This window comes from Squalius cephalus, assembly GCF_949319135.1.
Source record: "Squalius cephalus genome assembly, chromosome: 5".
In the NCBI taxonomy this organism is placed as follows: domain Eukaryota; kingdom Metazoa; phylum Chordata; class Actinopteri; order Cypriniformes; family Leuciscidae; genus Squalius; species Squalius cephalus.
The window spans coordinates 43,343,161-43,364,305 of record NC_137126.1 but is presented as its reverse complement, the minus strand read 5'-3'; the positions used below and the strand labels follow the sequence as shown (position 1 = coordinate 43,364,305).

At 36.6% G+C, this 21,145-nt stretch overlaps 2 protein-coding genes across 5 annotated transcripts in view; both read right to left on the bottom strand.

Moving 5' to 3' along the window:
- aifm3 (AIF family member 3) overlaps nt 1-10,707 on the bottom strand; it is a 30,077-nt gene extending 19,370 nt beyond the window's left edge. For 2 of the 4 annotated variants that reach the window (XM_079872869.1, XM_079872872.1), the window contains exons 1-3: nt 10,296-10,707; nt 9,924-10,149; nt 452-678 (exon numbers count right to left, since the gene is read on the bottom strand). In XM_079872869.1, coding sequence (XP_079728995.1) covers nt 452-482 — 31 coding nt within the window. In that variant the 5' untranslated portion in view covers nt 483-678; nt 9,924-10,149; nt 10,296-10,707. Of the gene's footprint in view, nt 1-451; nt 679-5,625; nt 5,691-9,923; nt 10,163-10,295 lie in introns of those variants that run through there. The other 2 variants (XM_079872870.1, XM_079872871.1) reach the window with 2 other exon arrangements.
- A 6,181-nt stretch (nt 10,708-16,888) lies between these two features.
- Nucleotides 16,889-17,840, bottom strand: cldn26 (claudin 26; the record flags this gene model as incomplete). Its single annotated transcript, XM_079872362.1, has 1 exon — nt 16,889-17,840. Exon 1 carries the CDS (start codon nt 17,549-17,551, stop codon nt 16,889-16,891), a length of 663 nt encoding a protein of 220 aa, XP_079728488.1. The 5' UTR covers nt 17,552-17,840.
- Between the last annotated feature and the right edge of the window lie 3,305 nt (nt 17,841-21,145).

The following is a 21,145-nucleotide window of genomic DNA, read 5'->3' as shown; positions in this document are numbered from 1 at the left end:
GAGTGAATCAACTTCCTAGTATAGAATAGAAAGTCATATTCTTTTCCAAGCACAGTGACTGACTTGCTTGGACCGTTCGGCCTCTCTCTGCGCCCTCTGAAATCCAACACCCACAATCACACTTTCACAACTGAGTCTTTGGACAGATGAAAGTCGTTTCGGTGCCCCCTGCCCTCGGGTAGTACCCCCTCCCCCAGTCGCCATACAAGAGAAACAGCGATACATTGTGAAACATTCAAAACACAACTCATATTCCACTGTCTAATCCTCTTGAACACAGCAATTAAGAGCATTAAAATTCCTCCTGCACTAAAGGAAAGCCACATCACAGCAGCAGTCAGGGGTCACGTTAACTGACCTATATATAGGTGGAGACACAAGTCTCAATTATTACAGGATTTAATCAACGGGGAACACTACACAAACTGAGGGTTTTCTATATGCTCATCACCTGGTTTGGGTTTGGAAAGGCATCCTCCCATGATGGGCCCGGAGTGAAGCCAGGTGGCCCGATGAGAGGGAAGCCCAGGATGGGTGTAAGCGGGGCTGGGCGGATCAGATGCACAGGGTGGGCCACTGGCCCTGGAGGAGGTGGTGGCAGCGCTGCAGGGGGGAAATTCTGGCCCGTCTGGCCCACACGGCCATCTCAGAGATCAGCGACTGTACATGATACACAGCCTGGGAATAGACAAAATGTAACAGTTTTGTTGTGTGCATCTAATTTACAGTTTCCTCTTACACACCATTGCTTTGTTATTGAACCAGTCCGAACCCAGTACTTATTGTGTTTTGGAGGCTGATATGCTGGTGTCCCCATCAGGCTTATAACAAGTTTAACCAGCAAGATGTTCTCGGCCAAACAGCTTCATCAGGTTACTTTTGTTGGTGAACAGCAAACCCACCCAACCAGATCAACATTAACCTGCCTCCAGCCTGGATCAACATTCAAACCATGTTCCACCCCAGCAGGGGCAATATCAATGAATACAGCTGACAAACACATATACAGGTCCATTGCACTAAGCATGACTCTATTCAGACATCAGAACAATAAGTTTGGGTACATTTTACTTTTTTCTGGCCTGGACCTTGGTTATTTTTGTGCAGCATGGACAGGCTATAAACTATATAGATCTGGCTATGTGAGACTATAGTTTGAATTAAACCCTTTTCTTTGCAGGACACATTGACATTACAGTACAGATTAGCTCTTTCGCCATTATCTTAAACATTGTAAAAGCATTCATTTCATGTGTCATAGAACGGAAGAGAGTAACTCTCGGGAGTGCACGTAAAGGTCATATATTATAAATTTTCCCGGGAAAAATTTCCTGAATTCTTCACATAAAAATCTATCTGCAGGTTTTCTAGGAAGTAGGGGAAGGTCTTCGTTAAAAGCTGTTGGATATTGGCAATAAAAAAGCGATTAATAAAAAAAAAAGTTGGTGGTTTGTGCAGTGGGAGTTTTACGTCTGGCTAGGGTAATAAAAAACAAAAAATAAAAACAAAGCAAATATTTTTTTTTTGAAAAAAAATTATAAACACAATAAAAAATTAAGAAAGATTTATTTTAAATGGTGACCACCTCTTTCTGACTGTTGGTGTCTTTTAAAAATGTAACACAAGGATATAAACAGAAAACATTCCCACTGAGTCACTGTCCATGACTGATACACTTGCCTCTCTTTGAACCTGCAGCGTTAAGGCTGACCTTCAGATGTTTATGTCAAGTCTAATGATATGCAAATGTTGTAAAAGTGTAGATGATGATGGGAACCCAGCTAGCCAACAGAATGCAACATTAAGGTCAGAAGGTTCATATAACCTTACTATCATTTTATTGCAAATTGCCCCTTGCTCCTTCAATACGAACTAATATGAATCAAGAAAACTGCATGTTTGACGTTGATCTATGATCTCTGTATGCATGGTGAGTGTGACAGTGAATTCAAAAGTCATCTTGGAGAATTGCAAGAATCCATCATGGGGACAGAAATACAATTGGTCCCATTGGAGAGGTAATTTTAAAGGTGAAGGTGTAATGTTTTTGTTGAAATAATTTCTTAATGCTCAGAGGTTATGATTAAATCCCCAAAATTATAAATCCCCAAAATTATGGCAATATTCCAAATCCTTGTCTTTGTGGGAACATTTTTGGTCCCTATGAGGAAAACAGCTTATAAATCATACTAAGTGATGTTTTTTGAAAATGTAAAACAGAAAGAGTATTCTGTCATGGGTAGGTTTAGGGTTAGGGGGATAGAATATACAGTTGGTACAGTATAAAAATCATTATGTCTATGGAAGTTCCCCATAAAACATGGAAACCCATCAGATATGGAATGACAAAGTGTGTGTTCTTACATATGCATGTGCATGCATCTTAAATAAACCTCTAAAATCTTAAACTCTAATTGTTCTCAGTTTTCCACTTGAATCTTTTTTCAGCCCTTTTCCAGAGTTAACCATTACCCTCATTGACATCTGTACTGTACTTTCACTAACACTTGAGAAGTTCTTGTTTCACAGATTTCAAAGTATTCTGTTTACAGAATACACAACTTTCTTACTTTCTCTGTTTCTGTTTTACTGGAGGATGAAAAAGAGTTTGATATAAAAACTACTGATTTCAGCCTCATATAACATGAGCTTAAATGCCTCAGCATCAGTGTCTAATCTCAAGAGCCACTTGATATTCACATCACACCCAAAGGTCTGTGAAGTGGCGAGTAAAAAACAAAAGTTTGCCTTAAAGGAAAGGAAATGTTCCACAAACAAAACAGGAGCAGAAGCACCAAACTTTGGGAACCTTTCAAACACAAGCTTTGAGAGCTGCCACAAGAAATAGATTTGATGATCTGCTGGATATGGTGCACATTTTAAAGCAAATCACATTAAAAGGTGAAAAAGAATTCAAAATGAACCGAATTTACTCTCTTGGCGCTAAATTCTCCTCTTATCGCTCTCAGAGCTTTGCACTGCTCTGCCTTGTTTATTGTAAATAGAGATTAGCAGTATGAAAAAACACATACTTTTATCAATCCCAAAAGCATCACTGCCTGTAACAAAAAGCAAAAAATAGACTGCCTCCCTCTTCCTGCTGGCAGAAAAGAGCCACTTCTGCTATTCCTGAAGAATTTATGAAAATCTCCATAGCAACTGTGAATCTGTCTATAGAAGCTGTGCATAATGCATTATGGTTTATGGCTTACATGAAGGTAAATAAATAAATAAGGTGGTGATTTTATTCCTCTCTCTCTCTCGCTCTTACCCGTGCCCTTTTACTATATATTTATCAATTACAGTAAACCTATATCCTCACTAAAAGCTGCTCATAGGGTGAATATCAACATGTCCTTGTCACTATTCACTCCAAAATCAAAATAAATGCTTTATGAAATTATATTTTGCATTGTGACATTATTTTCATGAAAATTAAGCAAATTCTCATTACCATCAGTTTAGTGTAATTCTCTTTTATGCTCAATATTGTAATACAGTAATTAAGTAATTATTTAGATTTAAATGAGCAATTAAAGGCAGTACAACAAATAATACAAGGATCTATGAATATGACACAGGAAAATGTGCCATAATATCACAATGCAAAATAGGCTTTATTAAAGTTGTCGATGTCGATGTTCACGACAGGTTGCATCAGATTCCCCCACTAAGTAGCAACAAACAACTTTACTACATTACATGTTTGTCACAATACTCCTTACTGATTAGGACAGGCTATTAAAAGTGTTACATTGTCACATTGCTTTGCTTACAATTGAGTGAGTCACGTACCAACTTCTTTGTAGGATCAACTGCTGTCCTTTCTGGGAAATCGGGCAGCAAGCCCCAAATATTTCACTTTTTCCCCTAAAGTAGGTTAATCAGATTTTCAGCCTTCACAACATATGACGCAGTTCTCCCTCTCGCTTACGGTTATGTCTGTCCTTAAGCCAAAAGCAAAAACTCTTTGCTGTAAACAGGCTGGCAGACTCACTATCTACAGCTACCACAATACCTGAAGATCCAGCAAAAGACTTGTAAAAGACTATAAATATATATATATATAGGATACTAAATGCACCGATACTAAATTTCTCCACCGATACCAATACCGATTATTCAGGATGCCGATACCGATAGTATGATTTTCTTAAGGGAAAAAAACTCTCCCAACTAACTGCTTGAACTGAGATGCTACAACGATCAGCTACACGTCACATTTGAGAGCGTCAGAACACAAATTATTGTTTGAATTAAGTGATAAAATGGACAGAATTTGAAAGCTGAGACTTTGTTTCTTACCAGAACTAAAGTGCAAAGCTCTTTGCGATTATTGAAAGGGAGACGAGCTACAAATAATGTTTACTGTTGGGAAAAACTGTGGATCTGGCAACCCTGCTTAAATTATGGGTGATTCATAGGGTCACTTTGAGCCTGCATTAACGTCGCAATTTAAAAAAAAACGTATATGCGTTATTGTCGTGTTAACTTTGGTCATAACTCTGTTCATATATTGCAATAAAAGTGTATGGCTCTAAACTATTACTGAGCAGGTGACATGAAATCTTATTATGTCTTATTATGATCATGTTAATTGAGAGACTAAATAAATAATAAAACAAATTAGTAAAAATAATAGTATTAGTAAAAATAATGTAAAAAATATGTATCACACAGCAGGACTATTTAAAAATGAACTAGTCAAGGTGAAATGGTGATTAAAAATGGCGAAAAACCTAAATTAAATGCTGATCCATCACAGTACTTAAAATATATACTTGTCCTTTGATATTTCATATTCCTAGTCATATACAGCACTGTTCAAACTTTAGGGGTCAGTAAGATTTTTTTTTCTTCAAGAAATAAATACTTCTATTAAGTTGATCGAAAGTGACAGTAAAGACATTTATAATGTTAAAAAGAATAAATTACATTTCTAAATATTTTCAAACAGTATATACAATTAAAAATATATATTTTTTCCCAACGTATAACTGTTTTTACTGTATTTTTGGTCAAATAAATGCAGGCTTGGTGAGCAGAAGAGGCTTCTTTCACAAACTCGAAACTTTTGAACAGTAGTGTACATTATGACCTGAAATACTGATGCTGTTAATAAAAAAGCCATAGAGAACGTTATGTGTAACTACTACCCTACTGTATGTCCACTACCATCTCATTTATGTCTATTTTAGGAGGCATAGTTGATAATTAACTCCATTTAGTCTCAAGAACTAAAGGCCAGTCATATTTTCTTAAGGCAATGTTCAGAAAAGACACTGGCTCCCTCAGGATCTTTACTGATCCAGCAGACTTTAATTTTCTACCCCTGCTGTTCCACCCAAAATGTTTTGACAGTTGCAAGTTACAGCTCTACTCACAATACTGCAATGTACCAGCAAAGCTGGCCCAAGACTGCATTATAACAGCACAATCTAAAGCCATTTCATTAAAACGAGCAACACCATTCCAAAAAAACAGCCTGCAAAAGCATTTTCTCTCCTCCTGAAAGCCTTTGACAGACAACCTACACAAGCACAACTGTCCACACGCTGAGCACTGACTGACTGCGCTGTTTTATCCAGATTCCAGACAGGACAATGACAAAAACAATATACCTACTGTATGATCATGCCTGTCTCCGATCCATCATTCTTTTCTGCTGCTAAGAACTGGAAATGTCCCACCCAGTACATTTGAATGAATGCTTCTCTGGACACGGGTTTGTCCCCTTCCCAGTTCCCACACCCACAACCTCCCCCCCCCACCAACACACACACACACACACACACACAAGGTTTATCACCTGGACTCTGACTGACACACGAGCCCACAGTCATGACTTGAGCAGTGGATGGTTTCAGGAACTATATGTAAGTCCACAAATGGAAGCTTGTGTCAGCTGTAAATACATGACAGCATTGGTTTTATCACACAGTGTCAATCATTCATTCATTAATATGAGAAAACGTTTTTAAAAAAGTAGTGAATAACACAGTCGTTGAGCATGCAGAATTGAACTGTGAATTAAATTTGCATTAGAAAAAGTACAATTAAAATGCACAAAAAAAAAAAAAAAAAAAACTGCAATGAGTGTCATTTTAAATAGAAATGGAAGGATCGTCAAGACAAACTTCCAATGAAGGCTAGTCAAAGCCTTGTCTGAAAGTTTACTAGTTTTATAGGCCTTTAAAAAAAATGAATGATTAAAATCAGAGAGGATGCATTATATTGATCAAAAGTGACAGTAAAGAAATTTATATTGTTACAAAAGATTTCTATTTCAAATTAATGCAGTCCTTTTGTATTTTCTTTTCATCAAAGAATCCTGAAAATAATGCATCAGGGTTCAATAAAAATATTAGGCAAAAATATCGAATAATTTTATTATTAGATGATAATAATAATAATAAATGTTTCTTTACACTGAAGATGCGGAAAAGTCAGCTTTGCCATCACATGAATAGATTACATTTAAAATATATTAAAATAAAAAAAAGTTATATTTGATTTGTAATGTTTCACAATATTTTTACTGTGTATTTTTTTTATCACATTAATGCCGCCTTGATGAAACTTTTCAAAATCTCACCAACCCCAAAACATTGAATGGTAGTGTAGGCCTAGAAAATTGTATTCTATCTTTATATTTAAGAATTGAACTTCCATTGTATGGGCCGGTGTGGAAGCACACGTCATTTCACAGAATCCATTACCTGTGTTGACTTTCTTTGAATTGTTTAGTAAATTATTCTTCCTGTCAATCCAATTCAAATTTCAATTCAACTTCCAGTGGGTGTGGCCAATTTAGGTACCTCTGAAAAATTCCCAAGTAAATTCTAACCAATAAAAAACACTCAAAAATAAAAAAAATACAATGAGATCTTGTTCATTTCTCCAAGAATAAGGAGCAAATATAACTTTAGCTGCTGCTCAGATTGTTTTCCTGAGAAAAAGACCCCAAGAATCTCAGAAGAGACCTCAACAATGTCTCAAACTGTGCTCAGAATTACCAAGACACCAAAGTCTGTAATCAAAAGTCAGAGATTTCAATATGAACTCAAACACTTCTCATTAAATTAACCAAGGAAGGTGGCATATCTTCTCAGGAGCCACCAGAACAAGTAATAAAAATGTTCTTTGGGATGATATTTTGAGTCTAAACTTGACTGGCAAATATGACAAAAATCCCTTAAGGTGAATTTGATGCTCAAACAAACAATAGATGGTGGAAATAATTTGAAGCAAGATCATACAAGCTGTCAACAGTCCTTATGTATGAAGTGTATTCTGGTTAAACATTAGGCCATTTGCCCTGATCTAAAGAAGATAAAGTGTCCCCTGATCGAAGGAAGATAAATCAGAACCACACCTAATGTTTGTCAACCTTCATCCTGCTCTCTTCCTTTTTCCATTCACTGCTATTTGTCTCTAGATTTATTCAAAAACAACACAACCAGTGGCATTGCAGCTCAGCTGTTTGATCAACATGCTGGAGGAATACAGGCAAAGCATCACAGCATTGTTTGAGTGTTTACACCAGAACATTTACATGTACCCTCAGTCAGGGATGCCATGTACTGTAAGCATTTGCTGTATTTAGTCTGAACAGACGTGCTGTACAAGCAAACAATGACATGCTTGCACTTAGATATATCATTTAGAGACTTGCAAGTCAGGAAACAGCACAAGCACTTTGATAGATTGATATTAATTTATGATATAGCCTGATTATTATTAACGATAGCCTGTAATTCACAGCTGAATATTTCAGCAGTTTTCGTTCCTATAAATCAAAAATGTATTGCATTTCTGACAAGTTTTAAGAGATGGGCACCTTGTCATAAATGCAATACATTTTTGATTTATAGGAACGAGAACTGCTGAAAAAAAAAATGAAATGAAATGAAATAAAATAAAATGAAATGAAATGAAATGAAATGAAATGAAATAAAATAAAAAGGTTAGTAAAGTTGCCAAAGTCTGAATTATAAGTCTAATAAGGTTTCATTTGTTAGCATTGGTTAACTACATTATTTAACTAACAATGAACAATAGTTCTACAGCATTTATTAATCATAGCCAATGTTAATTTCAACATTTACTAATACATTTTAAAACCAAAAGTTATTTTTTGTGTGTGAACTAACATTACTGTGAACTAACATTAACAAACAATGAGCAATTAGATTTGTATTAACATTAACAAAGATTAATAAATGCTTTAAAAGTATATTGCCCATTGTTAGCTAATCCATTATCTAATGTTCACTTAAGACATTCTACTAACTATAAGTAACTTTGCAACTACATGTCAACTAACTCTCATTAGAGTTTTAGCAGACTGTTAAGTTAGGGTTAGTAGAATAAGTTGACATGTAGTTGCAAAGTTGAGGAGCATCAAAATAAAGTGTTAGCAGATATTAAGCAGACAGTCTCCTATGACTGCTAGTTGACATGTAGTGGTAAAGTTACTCATATTAAGTGGAATGTCTCAAGTGGACTATCTAAATAAGCAAGGTCACAGATCCCAGGGCCCCCAGGGTCCATCCGTAGGCCCCTTAAAGAACAGTGTCTGAGCAATAAAATTTTCCTTTGTTAATCCCCAAAACTACAATAGCGGTCTTGAGTTGTAGTGAGATGTAAAGAGGCTTTTGTTTGACTTAGTTTATCACTCCGAGCTGCCACAGGATTATTACAGTGCAAATGAAATTCAAATACTGGCTTACAGCTAATCAGATTCCTCATTACGAGCTCTGAAAAGAAGAAACAAACAAACATCATGACCCAAGTGGGCCTCTGGCTTCTTCTGATATATGAGTTCAGCTGGAAGTTGTGTGTGACTCGTTGTAAGCCTTTGCCATAATCAGAAGTTCAGTGGAGTTCAGCGCTGATCTGGTTGTGGAATTTAGATAGGTTAAGGCACACACTTATAATTCTAGCTGTTACTTGCATATTCACTTTAACAGTCAAAGCAAATGGTGGTGCTTGAATAATATATGTCCAAAATGATCAAACGCACCTTAAAGACAAAAAAATCGTTATATTTTCATACAAACCACAAGAGAAACAAAAAGAATACAGGCACACTGTGTTTTAAGTCTGAACAGGAATGGGAGAAATCTTGATATATCCTTTAATATCAAGATTTTATTATGCTGTAAAGCTCAGCTGTACTTTCATATCCGTTTTATCATCAATACACTGAAAAAAAATTGGTGTAGGATTTACTTTGAAGCAATTTTCACTTAGAAATAGATTTATTTTTACAGTGTAAAACATGAAAATATCTACATTTTTAATGTAGAAAAGAGTTCCCACACATTCCTATGATTTTCCAGTCATTATTGATTACTGAATAAGGATTTAAATGTGTATTTATTTATTTAGAAGATTTAATCTTTTTTATTATTATTTATAATGATTGCACCTACAAAGAGCCATTTGTCTAGATTAAATCTAAATGTAATATCTTAAATGTAAATTAAAAGTAAAGTTGACAATAGAAATTCCCATGGCTTTTCCATGCCTGGAAAATTCACAATTTCAAAACTCCTGATATTTCTAGGTTTTTCATTATTGTGAGAAGCCCAAATAGGCTAAATAGAAAGAAAAACTGAAGCTGACCTCAGAGAATTAAAGTTTACACAAGTTCATCCATCATCTGAGATCTCAATGCACCATGCTGTACTATTCCAATGCTGTGGACCTCAAATCTGCACCAACGTACTGTACATGACCAAACCGCTTCCCAGTGCAAAATTCAACCTCAGATATCACATGTACTGCACAGAGCTTTCCTTTATCTTATCTGCTCGCAGACGTTCATTAAATCTGATAAGACACTGTTCCATGTTCTAGCAGATTACAATCTGAATTGCATAACATTAACAAACTGAGAGTTCATGATCTCGACTCACCTGGTCCTGTCTCAATCAGGTGTGCTCAGAGTTTTCTGCACAAGGCAAGAGGTGTGGATCCCGCTGAAATTTCACTAGGTTTTCAGTCAGATGTTATCTGTGAAGCTGGATTGGTGTTATTCCTCTTTCCTGTGGAGAATTCCAGAGCGCAGCACTCTCCTCTCCTGCCTCCTCCTCGCGCTTTTACTGCAGTAGCCCAAGATCAAGACACAGTCCCACCACAAACCTCTGACACACACACACACACACACACACACAGCAGAAAGCAGAGGCGCTTGTAAGAACTGTTCTCTCTTACTCTCTCTCTCTCACTCACTTTTGTGCTTGTCTTTCATAAACACCCTCTCTTTTTACCCCCTTCTTTCTTTTTACTCACTCCTGCTCTCTCTCTCTCTCCTCTCTCTCTCTGGCAGAGGTTGGGGTTGCAGGCTTGCAGCAGCAGGACTCTTGCCAGTAACTCAGCTGTATGCAGTATTGATAGAGTTGCTCAGGGATGCTAACACAGCATGAATTTTCCCAGCGCTCCACTTTCCCTTTCGCTCTTCACCCCCTCCTGCAACTCCGTCTCTCCTTTGTGTCACTCCCCCAACCAATCAATCTGCTTCCTTTAGCTGACCGCTATCTAAATCACTCTGCACCCATGATCTCTTTTATTCTCCTTAGTTTTTATTGAGCTTGTTCTCTCCTAAATGTACCACGTCATGGGGCTAACTTGCCATTTTAGCAGATCAAATCTCAGGTTCGCACTTCATTGCTGCATGCTGCCTGTCTGCGTCCCTGTAGAATAGATGATCATTCTGGATCATTCTGGATCATTAGTGCTCATTAGTGGCACTTGCTAAGACTATCACTATTATTTATGCTCATACTTGTGTTTGGAATTTGAATCAATCTCTGTGTAACACTAATTGATGCAGGTGCTTTTCTCACCCTGAACTGTTTGTGCTGTGGAAAAGAACTAAAAGACAGGTGTTGAAAAGAAGTGCGCTATTATTTTTAAAGCTGCAGTCCTTAGTTTTTCCTCTTTGTCGCCATCTCTGTTTGAAATCTGCAATTGCAGTTATTAGCGGAATTATCAACTTTACGTGGGTTGTGTCTCGGCACGGCACAGGGTGGATGAATCCAATGTATTGAGGAGAATGTGCGGCTGTCAGTCACTGCGCTCGTGTGGATACTGTCATTCTCAATCACAGATTCTACTTTTTGGAAGTATGACCAACATAAGAATTTTCACCGGAAAATGTAATCTAAACAAGTAACATCCACTTTTGTTCCGACCAACTAAGAAAAAAAAGCATTGCAGTAAATCGCACTGATTAAATCTAACGATCGCTTATCATATCACGTCAAACCATGCAAATTATACTTTGTTCTCAAATTGTTAATGTTAACAACATCAGCATTGCGTGACTACATTTAATGCCCTTCAGATATTTATCCTTGTTTTTGCATGAGCCCGGTTGCAGTCTCTTTTTTTCTGTAGCCACTCCGAAGTCCGAAGTCTTTTGCGTTTTACAACGGGTGAATCTCCAGTTGTCACTGGTGATTGTCGTTTGAACCTTTCTGGATCCACCATCAAATTGATAAGTTTAATTATATAAAGTGCTGAGAGAAAAGACAATAACTCTCCACCTCCAACATCCTCACACGCAACATGGCCTACTAGTCGAGACACCTTCTTTATGTGTACAGATGTGAGGTAAGTAATGACGCAAAGACATGCTCGAATTTCCAGTGGAAATCCACCAGTACCACTGGAATTAAAAACATTATTACAAGCTTACCATTTTGAATCAAGCTAAGGCAAGCAGATTTTTGAACACTGGCTGGTTATATACTTGCTGAAACATTTATTTTGGATCATTTCTAACGCAAAAAAGTTATGGACTGCAGCTTTGAGCAAATGGATTTTCACCCTAGCTACTGCATATCAATACACCAAAAACCACCCAGAACATGCATAGTATTAGTCATGCACTAAAACTATGTATAACAGCACATTTATAAACTGTATCAGCATACCCTAAAAATAGGGCTAGGCATTGACACAAATTTCACGATTCGATTCCAATTGACAAACTTGCGATTTGATTCAATTTCGATTCAATTCAATTTGATATCAATTAATTGGGGCCTATATCAGGTACAGTATGGCACAAAAAAATTCTCTCAACGAATGCTGTAAACTATGGAAGCTTGTTTCCGTCACTGAATAAATATTAAAAAGGAAGGCTAATTGCGACTTTTTATCTCACAATTCTTACTTTTTTCCTCAGAATTGCGCGTTTAGGCTATATCGCGCAATTCTGACTTTTTTTTTGCAATTGCAAGTTTATAACTCACACTTCTAACTTAACCTAACTCCTAACTCAGAATTCTGAGATATAAACTTGCAATTGTGAGAAAAAAGTCAAAAGTGTGAGATAAAAAGTCGCAATTACCATTTTTAATTTTTTATTCTGTGGTGGAAACAAGCTTCCATAGGGAACCCCCAGTTGGTACATCACTAATAAAGGTTAAAATAACTGATTTGTAGGCTACTTACATTTAAATTACACATAAGGAAGTTTTTATAATAACAACGTCATAATAATAAATTTGTAATGACATTATTATGTTTCTACTGGCTGGCAACATTCATTTAAAAAATAAAAGCTGGCGGGCAAAGAGTTAAATGGTGGCTGACTGTCATAAAAACATGACAGATGTAGACTATTCAAACATAGCCTACAAATATGTATTTGTATTTGTATGTAATTCCATGACAATGTTCTTGTTATTGAGCATTAATACAAATAAAAAAAAATAAAAAAAACCATAGCCTATATTAAATATTGAAGAACAGTTACGTAGAAATGCAATGAATATGCAATATAGTGCATATATCAAAAAGTTAATTTTTCTAGATGACTGACGACTTTTTGGACATCGAATGTTTTTTCTGAGGTAATAACATTACCTGACAGATTGTTTAGAAGCGGTTTTATTGACATCTTTCCGCGGTTCAAACACAGATTGAGCGATTTCATGAGACATGGTACGGATTTCGGTAAGTTTTACTGTATCTTTCAACATACCTTCGGATGTTCATTCATGTTTATTTCATGCTGTAACTACTAGCAATAAAGAAGAAGAGATGATAAGTTCACGTGCGCTTCGCTTGAACTGAAGGCCGCGGGTCACATTAAAGAGCGCCAAAACGGTAGGCTTTTCGTAATAAAATTGACAGAATGTGAAAGTTGTATATCAGAAGTAACAAAGCTTATTGCGATTTATTGGATGGCATGCGCGCTATTCATGCATGATAATAAAAAAAAAACAGCGTAGGGGATTTAAGAATCGATATAGGTTCTTCAAAATAAGAATCGATTAAAATCGAGAAATGGATTTTTTTTTTTTACCCAGCTCAACTAAAAAACACCCAGAACACCCTAATAACTACATAGCTTACTAAAACCTTCCCAGGCCATCCTAGCAACTGCATAGCAACGTGCTAAAGGAACATTCAGAACTCCCTAGCTGGCTAAAATACACACAGAACACCCACAAAACTGCATAGAAACATAAACAAAAACACCCTGCATTGCAATGTGCTAATAACCAGGCCCTAGCAACCATCTAGCTATGCACTAACTTTAGCAACCATCCTTTATGTAAAAATGTAGATTTGTCTTTTCTCCTTTGTGTGTGTCTGACTGCCCTTGTAAAAGGGGCAAAGTAAAATGATGTCTGAAGATACTTACATTTTAAATATTATTTAAAGGGTCATGAGGCTTTGAGAAACCCTTTTTGCTGTGGTCATCACAAAAGGGAACCTCTCTGATTTCATATTCATTAAATATGCTGTCGGATCAGAGAATCGTTCGCTATGGGAAAGAGCGCACCTCATCTAAAAGAAACCTGAAATAATGATTCACTGATTAAAGTTGTGCTTGCCATTTAGATTAAAACAACACATGCTCTCACAATGCATTAAGGCAGCAATAAATAACAACCAATGCATTAGGGATTCAGCCTTGAAACCAGCAGTCTGATTTTACTACAGCCATCTGACATCTTTGCAACATCTGGCAGCAGGTACAAACAAAGTTAGGCCTTCCTCCATCAGGAAGCAAAGATCCTGGTAGAACATCTACTTGTGAGGCCCTCTGCTGGTAAAAGGAGAGCTGAGGAAACATCACCTCAAGGATAAAGGGACAAACATAACACATCATTTCATAAGGCATTCATTCCCTTCACCAAAGTGTCCGAGACATGGCCTGTCCCAGTGTAAAGAGCCATGCAGGTCACAACATATTATGCAGTAGATCAGAGATCTAATGAATTATGAATTAGCCTCATTCACTGCTATGAATGTTAATGTCTTCTTCCGGTAGGGATGCTTTTCAGCCTAAAACCCCTCTGGAGACAGTGGATGTCCTGGAAGAATCAATAGCTGTATATTTTCAAGGGCACAATAACTTTTTTATCAGGGTATTACCTAGTTGAATAGTAAAAAAAAAAAAAAAAAAAAAAAACTTAGCATGTTTAATACAATGACATTTAAAATATATAGTTATGAAAATATATTAGATTAAATTAGATATTAATATCAAAATTTTGGGGTTGGAAATATGTCACATCTTCAGTGCCACTTTATCCTTAAGAAATCATTCTAATATGCTGATTTGAAATGTATATTATCAATGTTGAAAACAGTTGTACTGCTTATTAATGTTTTTGTGGAAACCCTAACAGGCCTACATAAAAAGAAAGTTAAAAAGAACAACATTTATTTTATCTATGCTGTCACTTTTGATCAATTTAATGCATCCTTGCTTAATTAAAGTATTAATCTCATTCCAAAAATATACAGTACCTGTAAAAAGTTTGAAAACATTAATCAACATTAAACATTAATTTTTTATGTTTTTGAAAGTCATCTCTTTTGCTTATTAAGGCTGCATTTATTTAATCTAAAATGCAGTAAAAACAGTAATAATGTGAAATATTATTACAAATTAAAAGGACTGTTTTCTATATGAATATATTTTTAAATGTAATTTATTCCTGTGATGCAAAGCTGAATTTTCAGCATCATTGCTCCAGTCTTCAGTGTCACATGATTCTTCAGAAATCATTCTAATATGCTGATTTTCTGCTCAAGAAGCATTTCTTATTATTATCAGTTGCACAGCACAGTTTGTGGAAATGGTACACAAAAAAGTTTGGAACATTAACACTGTCACTTATGATCAATTTAATGTGTCTTTGATTAATAAAAGTATTAATTTCTCTCTCTCTCAAGAATCTCGCCAGAACTAGTAGGTCATCTGGGTACTTTTCACCGATTGTTTTTTGAGTACTATGAATTCGGACATAATAGTCGGCGCTCATAATGTTTTTCACCTACTATATATATATATATATATATATATATATATATATATATATATATATATATATATATATATATATATATATATATATATATATATATATATATATATATATGTAGGCAAATTCAGATGTATAGATGTATAGAGTATAGCTCTTAAGGAATGTGCCCTCATTGACCGTAAGCCAAAGGCACACCTTCTCTTCATTTGAACCCACTCACCTCTGTGTTTCAGAGGAAACTCTTATCTGAACTCTACACTAGCTCTCTTTCACTGCCAAGATTAGCCGACGGCTAAAAGGTAGCATGTCTGTCCTAGACGAGGAAAAAGAATTCATTGTTTTCCAACTTGTGCTTTAACTGCGGTCTGTCGCTCCCAATCTGCCTTCTTTCATTTCCTTTATACTTCTTTTAATGTTGATCTAACTGATGCCAAAATATCCATTAGGGATGGCTACACAATCTTTTCTATCCCAAAACACTACACAACAATGAAGGCCTTTGGAGTGAGGCCTGATCAAATCACACACTTTTATTTTGTATAACCTTAATGATTCATCAATTTATACAATACCTTGCTTGATTTAACAGTAATTATACAGAATTCAACATAAAGAGAGTTCATCTAAAAATGAAAATTATGTCACCATTTACTCACTCTCATGTACTGTACCTCCAAACCTTATTACTTTCTTTCTTCTGTGGAACACAAAGAAAGATGATAAGACAAGAAGATGGAACGGCTTGATGGTAAATAAATGATGACAGAATTATCCCTTTAGAAACAAATCTTTTGACTAGGACAAATAGACCATTCAAATATTTGTCATTTTCAGATCTTATGAGTTTTATGTCATATAAAGACTTATTTGATTATGCACAGAATAGTCTCAGATCCCCCCCAAAATTACAAATTTATTCAGACACATTGGCTACAAAACTTGCATTACGGTATTAACTATAACTAGCACTGCTATCGTTATTGATAAACATGTTAGAGAATAAAAAATGCACACACAAATCAAAACAACATAAAATAAATAAAACAAAATAAATAAAATGGAGTAAAATAAAATAAATTGATAAACAAAAAAGAGAAATTTCACATTCTTCATTTTTTATTATAGGATAATGTTTTTAAATCTATCAGTATGTAAAAGTACCAAGAGGCCACTGATTTGTTTTCCATAGAGTTTTGAAAGTCACTTAAAAGCTTCAGAACATGAATAATTCTGTCCAGATTCTTCCAAGTCATGCATAACATTACATGAGGATTTGGTGCAATGCAAGTGCAAAAACATCAGCTGCCATCCTGTGCAACCCTAACCAAAAGAGTTGCAGAGTTTTAGTATTCTTTACAGGATGACGGCTCACAAATCTCTCAAGTCTGCAGAGACCAATTGTAATGAAATAAGAACTGAAGCATTACTACATTTGAGGGTGATGATCACCATGAAAAATCTTCTGATTGCAATCATAATTCAGATTCAAACAAATTCAATATTTCATAAGTCCGGCCTTTTTTTAAATTTAATTACGCTGAGTTGCATTCTTGAATTTTCCAGCCGAAAATGAGATGAAATCGAAGCTATAAGATTTCCGTCTTTCGGTAATACTGAGTTCTCGGCCGCTGTTCATTATTACGAGCGAGAATCTTATTTTGCAGCTTTTCTTCATGATCGCCCATGCAGACGGCAACAAAGAGAAAAGCCCCTCCAACAACCAACAGAAGTCCAGCAAACCAGGCAGAAAACATGGCCTCTCCATACTCCCACCTGGGCATCACATCAGGAAGATTCTCATCCCAGAATTTCACTACCATTATGTACGCCATCAATGAAACGGGTGCGAGGGTCGTGATCCCTGACACAACGATAAACACTCCACCGAGGATAAGCAGAGCCCTCTTCATCCTCTCCCGCCCGGCACCAATCTCAACACCCTGGAGTCCAAAAAAAGCAGCCGCTACACCGAGAAATCCCGTTGCAATGGAAATGCACATGAGTACCCGTGAAGCTAAAGTGTCTAGTGGCAGGGCCAAGAAAGACTCGAAGGCTTTGCAGTGCAGTCCAACTTCCTCCGTGTAGATACACATGTGCCAGAGACCCTCATACCAGTTCTCCATCTCATTCAAATCTGAGTTCATCGTCTTCCACAGTGGCAGGAAGGTTGTGATAAACGTTGTGATTAAACCTCCGAAGGACACGAAGAGAGAAGCTCTCTGGACAAACTTAGTGGTGAACAGCACCATATTAACACTCGTCAGTTCTCTTGCTTTGTCTGTCTATCCATCTGATGCTGTCTCAGATTTTCAACTCGTCCTTTCTCGTCTAGTCTGGACTGGCTCCTCCTTTGCTTTAATAAAAACCCACCTGTTCTTGCCGGATAATCCCGCAGCCCTTCACAACGACGGGACTGTTTTTCAAACCGATGAATATCGTAACAGAGGACAATAACTGCTTTTTAAAGAGGAAATACGATATGTCCAGTTTTAAGTCTGTGCAAGAAGCCTGAACAGAGCGCAATAAGACATTATTGAAATTGAGGGGAAAAGAAAAGAAAGAATTAGGAGGAGCTTCAAAGAAACTTCTTTAAAAAAAAAAAAAAAAGTCTATGCACTTGTCTCTTTCCTTGCTAATTTTGGCTGATAATAACTCAGAAGCGTTTCTAAAGAGTTTTAGAATATACTGTTACTTTGCGAAGTGTCGGGTAACAGCTGAATGAACAGCATTTTGCTTTGAGAACACTATGTACCACTATTTTGTCACCGAAGCTCCTCTGATTTTCGGAGACCAGTGGCCGGAAATCGGACACCTTGTCCTACACGCTGAGCTGAACTCATCCATACTCATCCTCACCATTTGTCCTTGAACACCCAATCTTCCCCTTTATGTATAATAGGCTTAAAGATGGCAAACCTCTAACCTTAAGTGTTAACCTCTCAATGGTTATTTATGAGAAACAGACATACACTAGCATTCAAAAGTTTGAGGTCAGTAAGATTTTTTTATTATTTATTTATTTTTTGAAAGAGATTAATAGTCTAATTAAATTCGACTTTAGTAGACTTGATTTTCACGCATTAATTGGCATCTCTGAGTCAAGACCTTAAATTCTTTAGGAAGTGTTGGAGGAGACTTTACAGAGTTCTTGACTCTTGCATTGTCAATAGAAGATCTTGACCAAAAATGTATGCACCTCTTGATGGAAATAACATCACAATATTTATTTCCATCAAGAGGTGCATAAACTTACATTACACTGAAGGAGGAACCCCAGCCATATCTAATTGCCATAATATAATTGGGAGTTTATTTTTATTTTTACTGGTAATGGCATGATTTAAAGTTCTTTTTTGAAAGCCTGACAAAATATGCCTCCATCTTTGCTCTTGTTAAAAAAAAAAAAAAACCTGTCAAACTTCAAGATGGATGTTAATGACACTTGCATAATTGCGTTAAGAAAAATAAACTAATTTAAATTAAACTTAAATACCATTGCTAAATTTTCTTACTCTAAGAAGACTTCATTACACAGGCTTATCTTCTCATATCTGATGTAACCAGAGCCTCACACTGAAATGAAGATAATTTGGCTGGTTAAAGGTCAAGGATTGATCTGTGCTTTGAACATTATAGGCAAGTTTCTTTTAGAACTGAGCCTCTATAGGGGTTTTGGTCTTAACCCTAAACTTTATGTGAAAATGCAATAATAAAACTGGTTAATGTAAAAGGGCCTCTTCAGTCGACTGTAAAATGATGCTAATGATCCGAGATATGTTCAATCACTAACAATGGCAGATAATAATAAAGTCCGGGTGGCCTGAGAGATGCCCAGATGCACTTGCAGCTCCTGGCAGCGTGTGTGCTACTCTGAAGAGAATGATCCTCTTTGTACTGCCATCCAAAACTGCTCATTTTTCTTTCATCACCCCTGTCTGAGGCTCAGCTCTTATGGTGTTCTGTTGAGAATGACAGCAAACTGCATTTCAGTTAATAATGCTTATATTGTATTCAAAATTGTTTGAGAGCGTCAGCGATTTTGACTTTTTAGTGAAGTGTTCTACTTACAGTGGTGTAAAGTATTGAGTAAATGTAATTAGTTACTGTACTTTAAGTATAATTCTGGGTACTTTGAAAGTATCAAAGAAATTAGCAACTTTTCTACTTGACTACATTGTTTGAATATACACTCACCTAAAGGATTATTAGGAACACCTGTTCAATTTCTCATTAATCCAATTATCTAATCAACCAATCACAGGGCAGTTGCTTCAATGCATTTAGGGGTGTGGTCCTGGTCAAGACAATCTCCTGAACTCCAAACTGAATGTCAGAATGGGAAAGAAAGGTGATTTAAGCAATTTTGAGCGTGGCATGGTTGTTGGTGCCAGACGGGCCAGTCTGAGTATTTCACAATCTGCTCAGTTACTGGGATTTTCACGCACAACCATTTCTAAGGTTTACAAAGAATGGTGTGAAAAGGGAAAAACATCCAGTATGCGGCAGTCCTGTGGGCGAAAATGCCTTGTTGATGCTAGAGGTCAGAGGAGAATGGGCCGACTGATTCAAGCTGATAGAAGAGCAACTTTGACTGAAATAACCACTCGTTACAACCGAGGTATGCAGCAAAGCATTTTGTGAAGCCACAACACGCACAACCTTGAGGCGGATGGGCTACAACAGCAGAAGACCCCACCGGGTACCACTCATCTCCACTACAAATAGGAAAAAGAGGCTACAATTTGCATGAGCTCACCAAAATTGGACAGTTGAAGACTGGAAAAATGTTGCCTGGTCTGATGAGTCTCGATTTCTGTTGAGACATTCAGATGGTAGAGTCAGAATTTGGCGTAAACAGAATGAGAACATGGATCCATCATGCCTTGTTACCACTGTGCAGGCTGGTGGTGGTGGTGTAATGGTGTGGGGGATGTTTTCTTGGCACACTTTAGGCCCCTTAGTGCCAATTGGGCATTGTTTAAATGCCACAGCCTACCTGAGCATTGTTTCTGACCATGTCCATCCCTTTATGACCACCATGTACCCATCCTCTGATGGCTACTTCCAGCAGGATAATGCACCATGTCACAAAGCTCGAATCATTTCAAATTGGTTTCTTGAACATGACAATGAGTTCACTGTACTAAAATGGCCCCCACAGTCACCAGATCTCAACCCAATAGAGCATCTTTGGGATGTGGTGGAACGGGAGCTTCGTGCCCTGGATGTGCATCCCACAAATCTCCATCAACTGCAAGATGCTATCCTATCAATATGGGCCAACATTTCTAAAGAATGCTTTCAGCACCTTGTTGAATCAATGCCACGTAGAATTAAGGCAGTTCTGAAGGCGAAAGGGGGTCAAACACAGTATTAGTATGGTGTTCCTAATAATCCTTTAGGTGAGTGTATGTACTCTTTACTCCAATACAGTTGTGATGAGTAATGTACTTAGCTGTATCTCAGTTGTTTGCTGTATCTCTTACTTTGGTTTTCAGGGACTCTTTACATCTCTGTCAACTTATCATTTGAATAATTTCATCAAAGTTGATGTATTTGACTGCGAGCATTGGGCTTCAGGTCAGGACAGCTAGTAAAGAAAGTTTATACATGGTATTCGAAAACATTCGCTCACAGAACCATTAAATGTTGTTATTAACAAATAGCATGTTAAATGTAATCTTATCAATCACAAAAAATATAAATATACAAAAATACAAAAAAATAAATAGATACTTACAGATTTGTCATAGCCATCCATCATCCACATTAACTCAAATTATCTCTTCTACATTCTTTTACCGTATACATAATATATACACAGAAAATAAAACCACAAAACA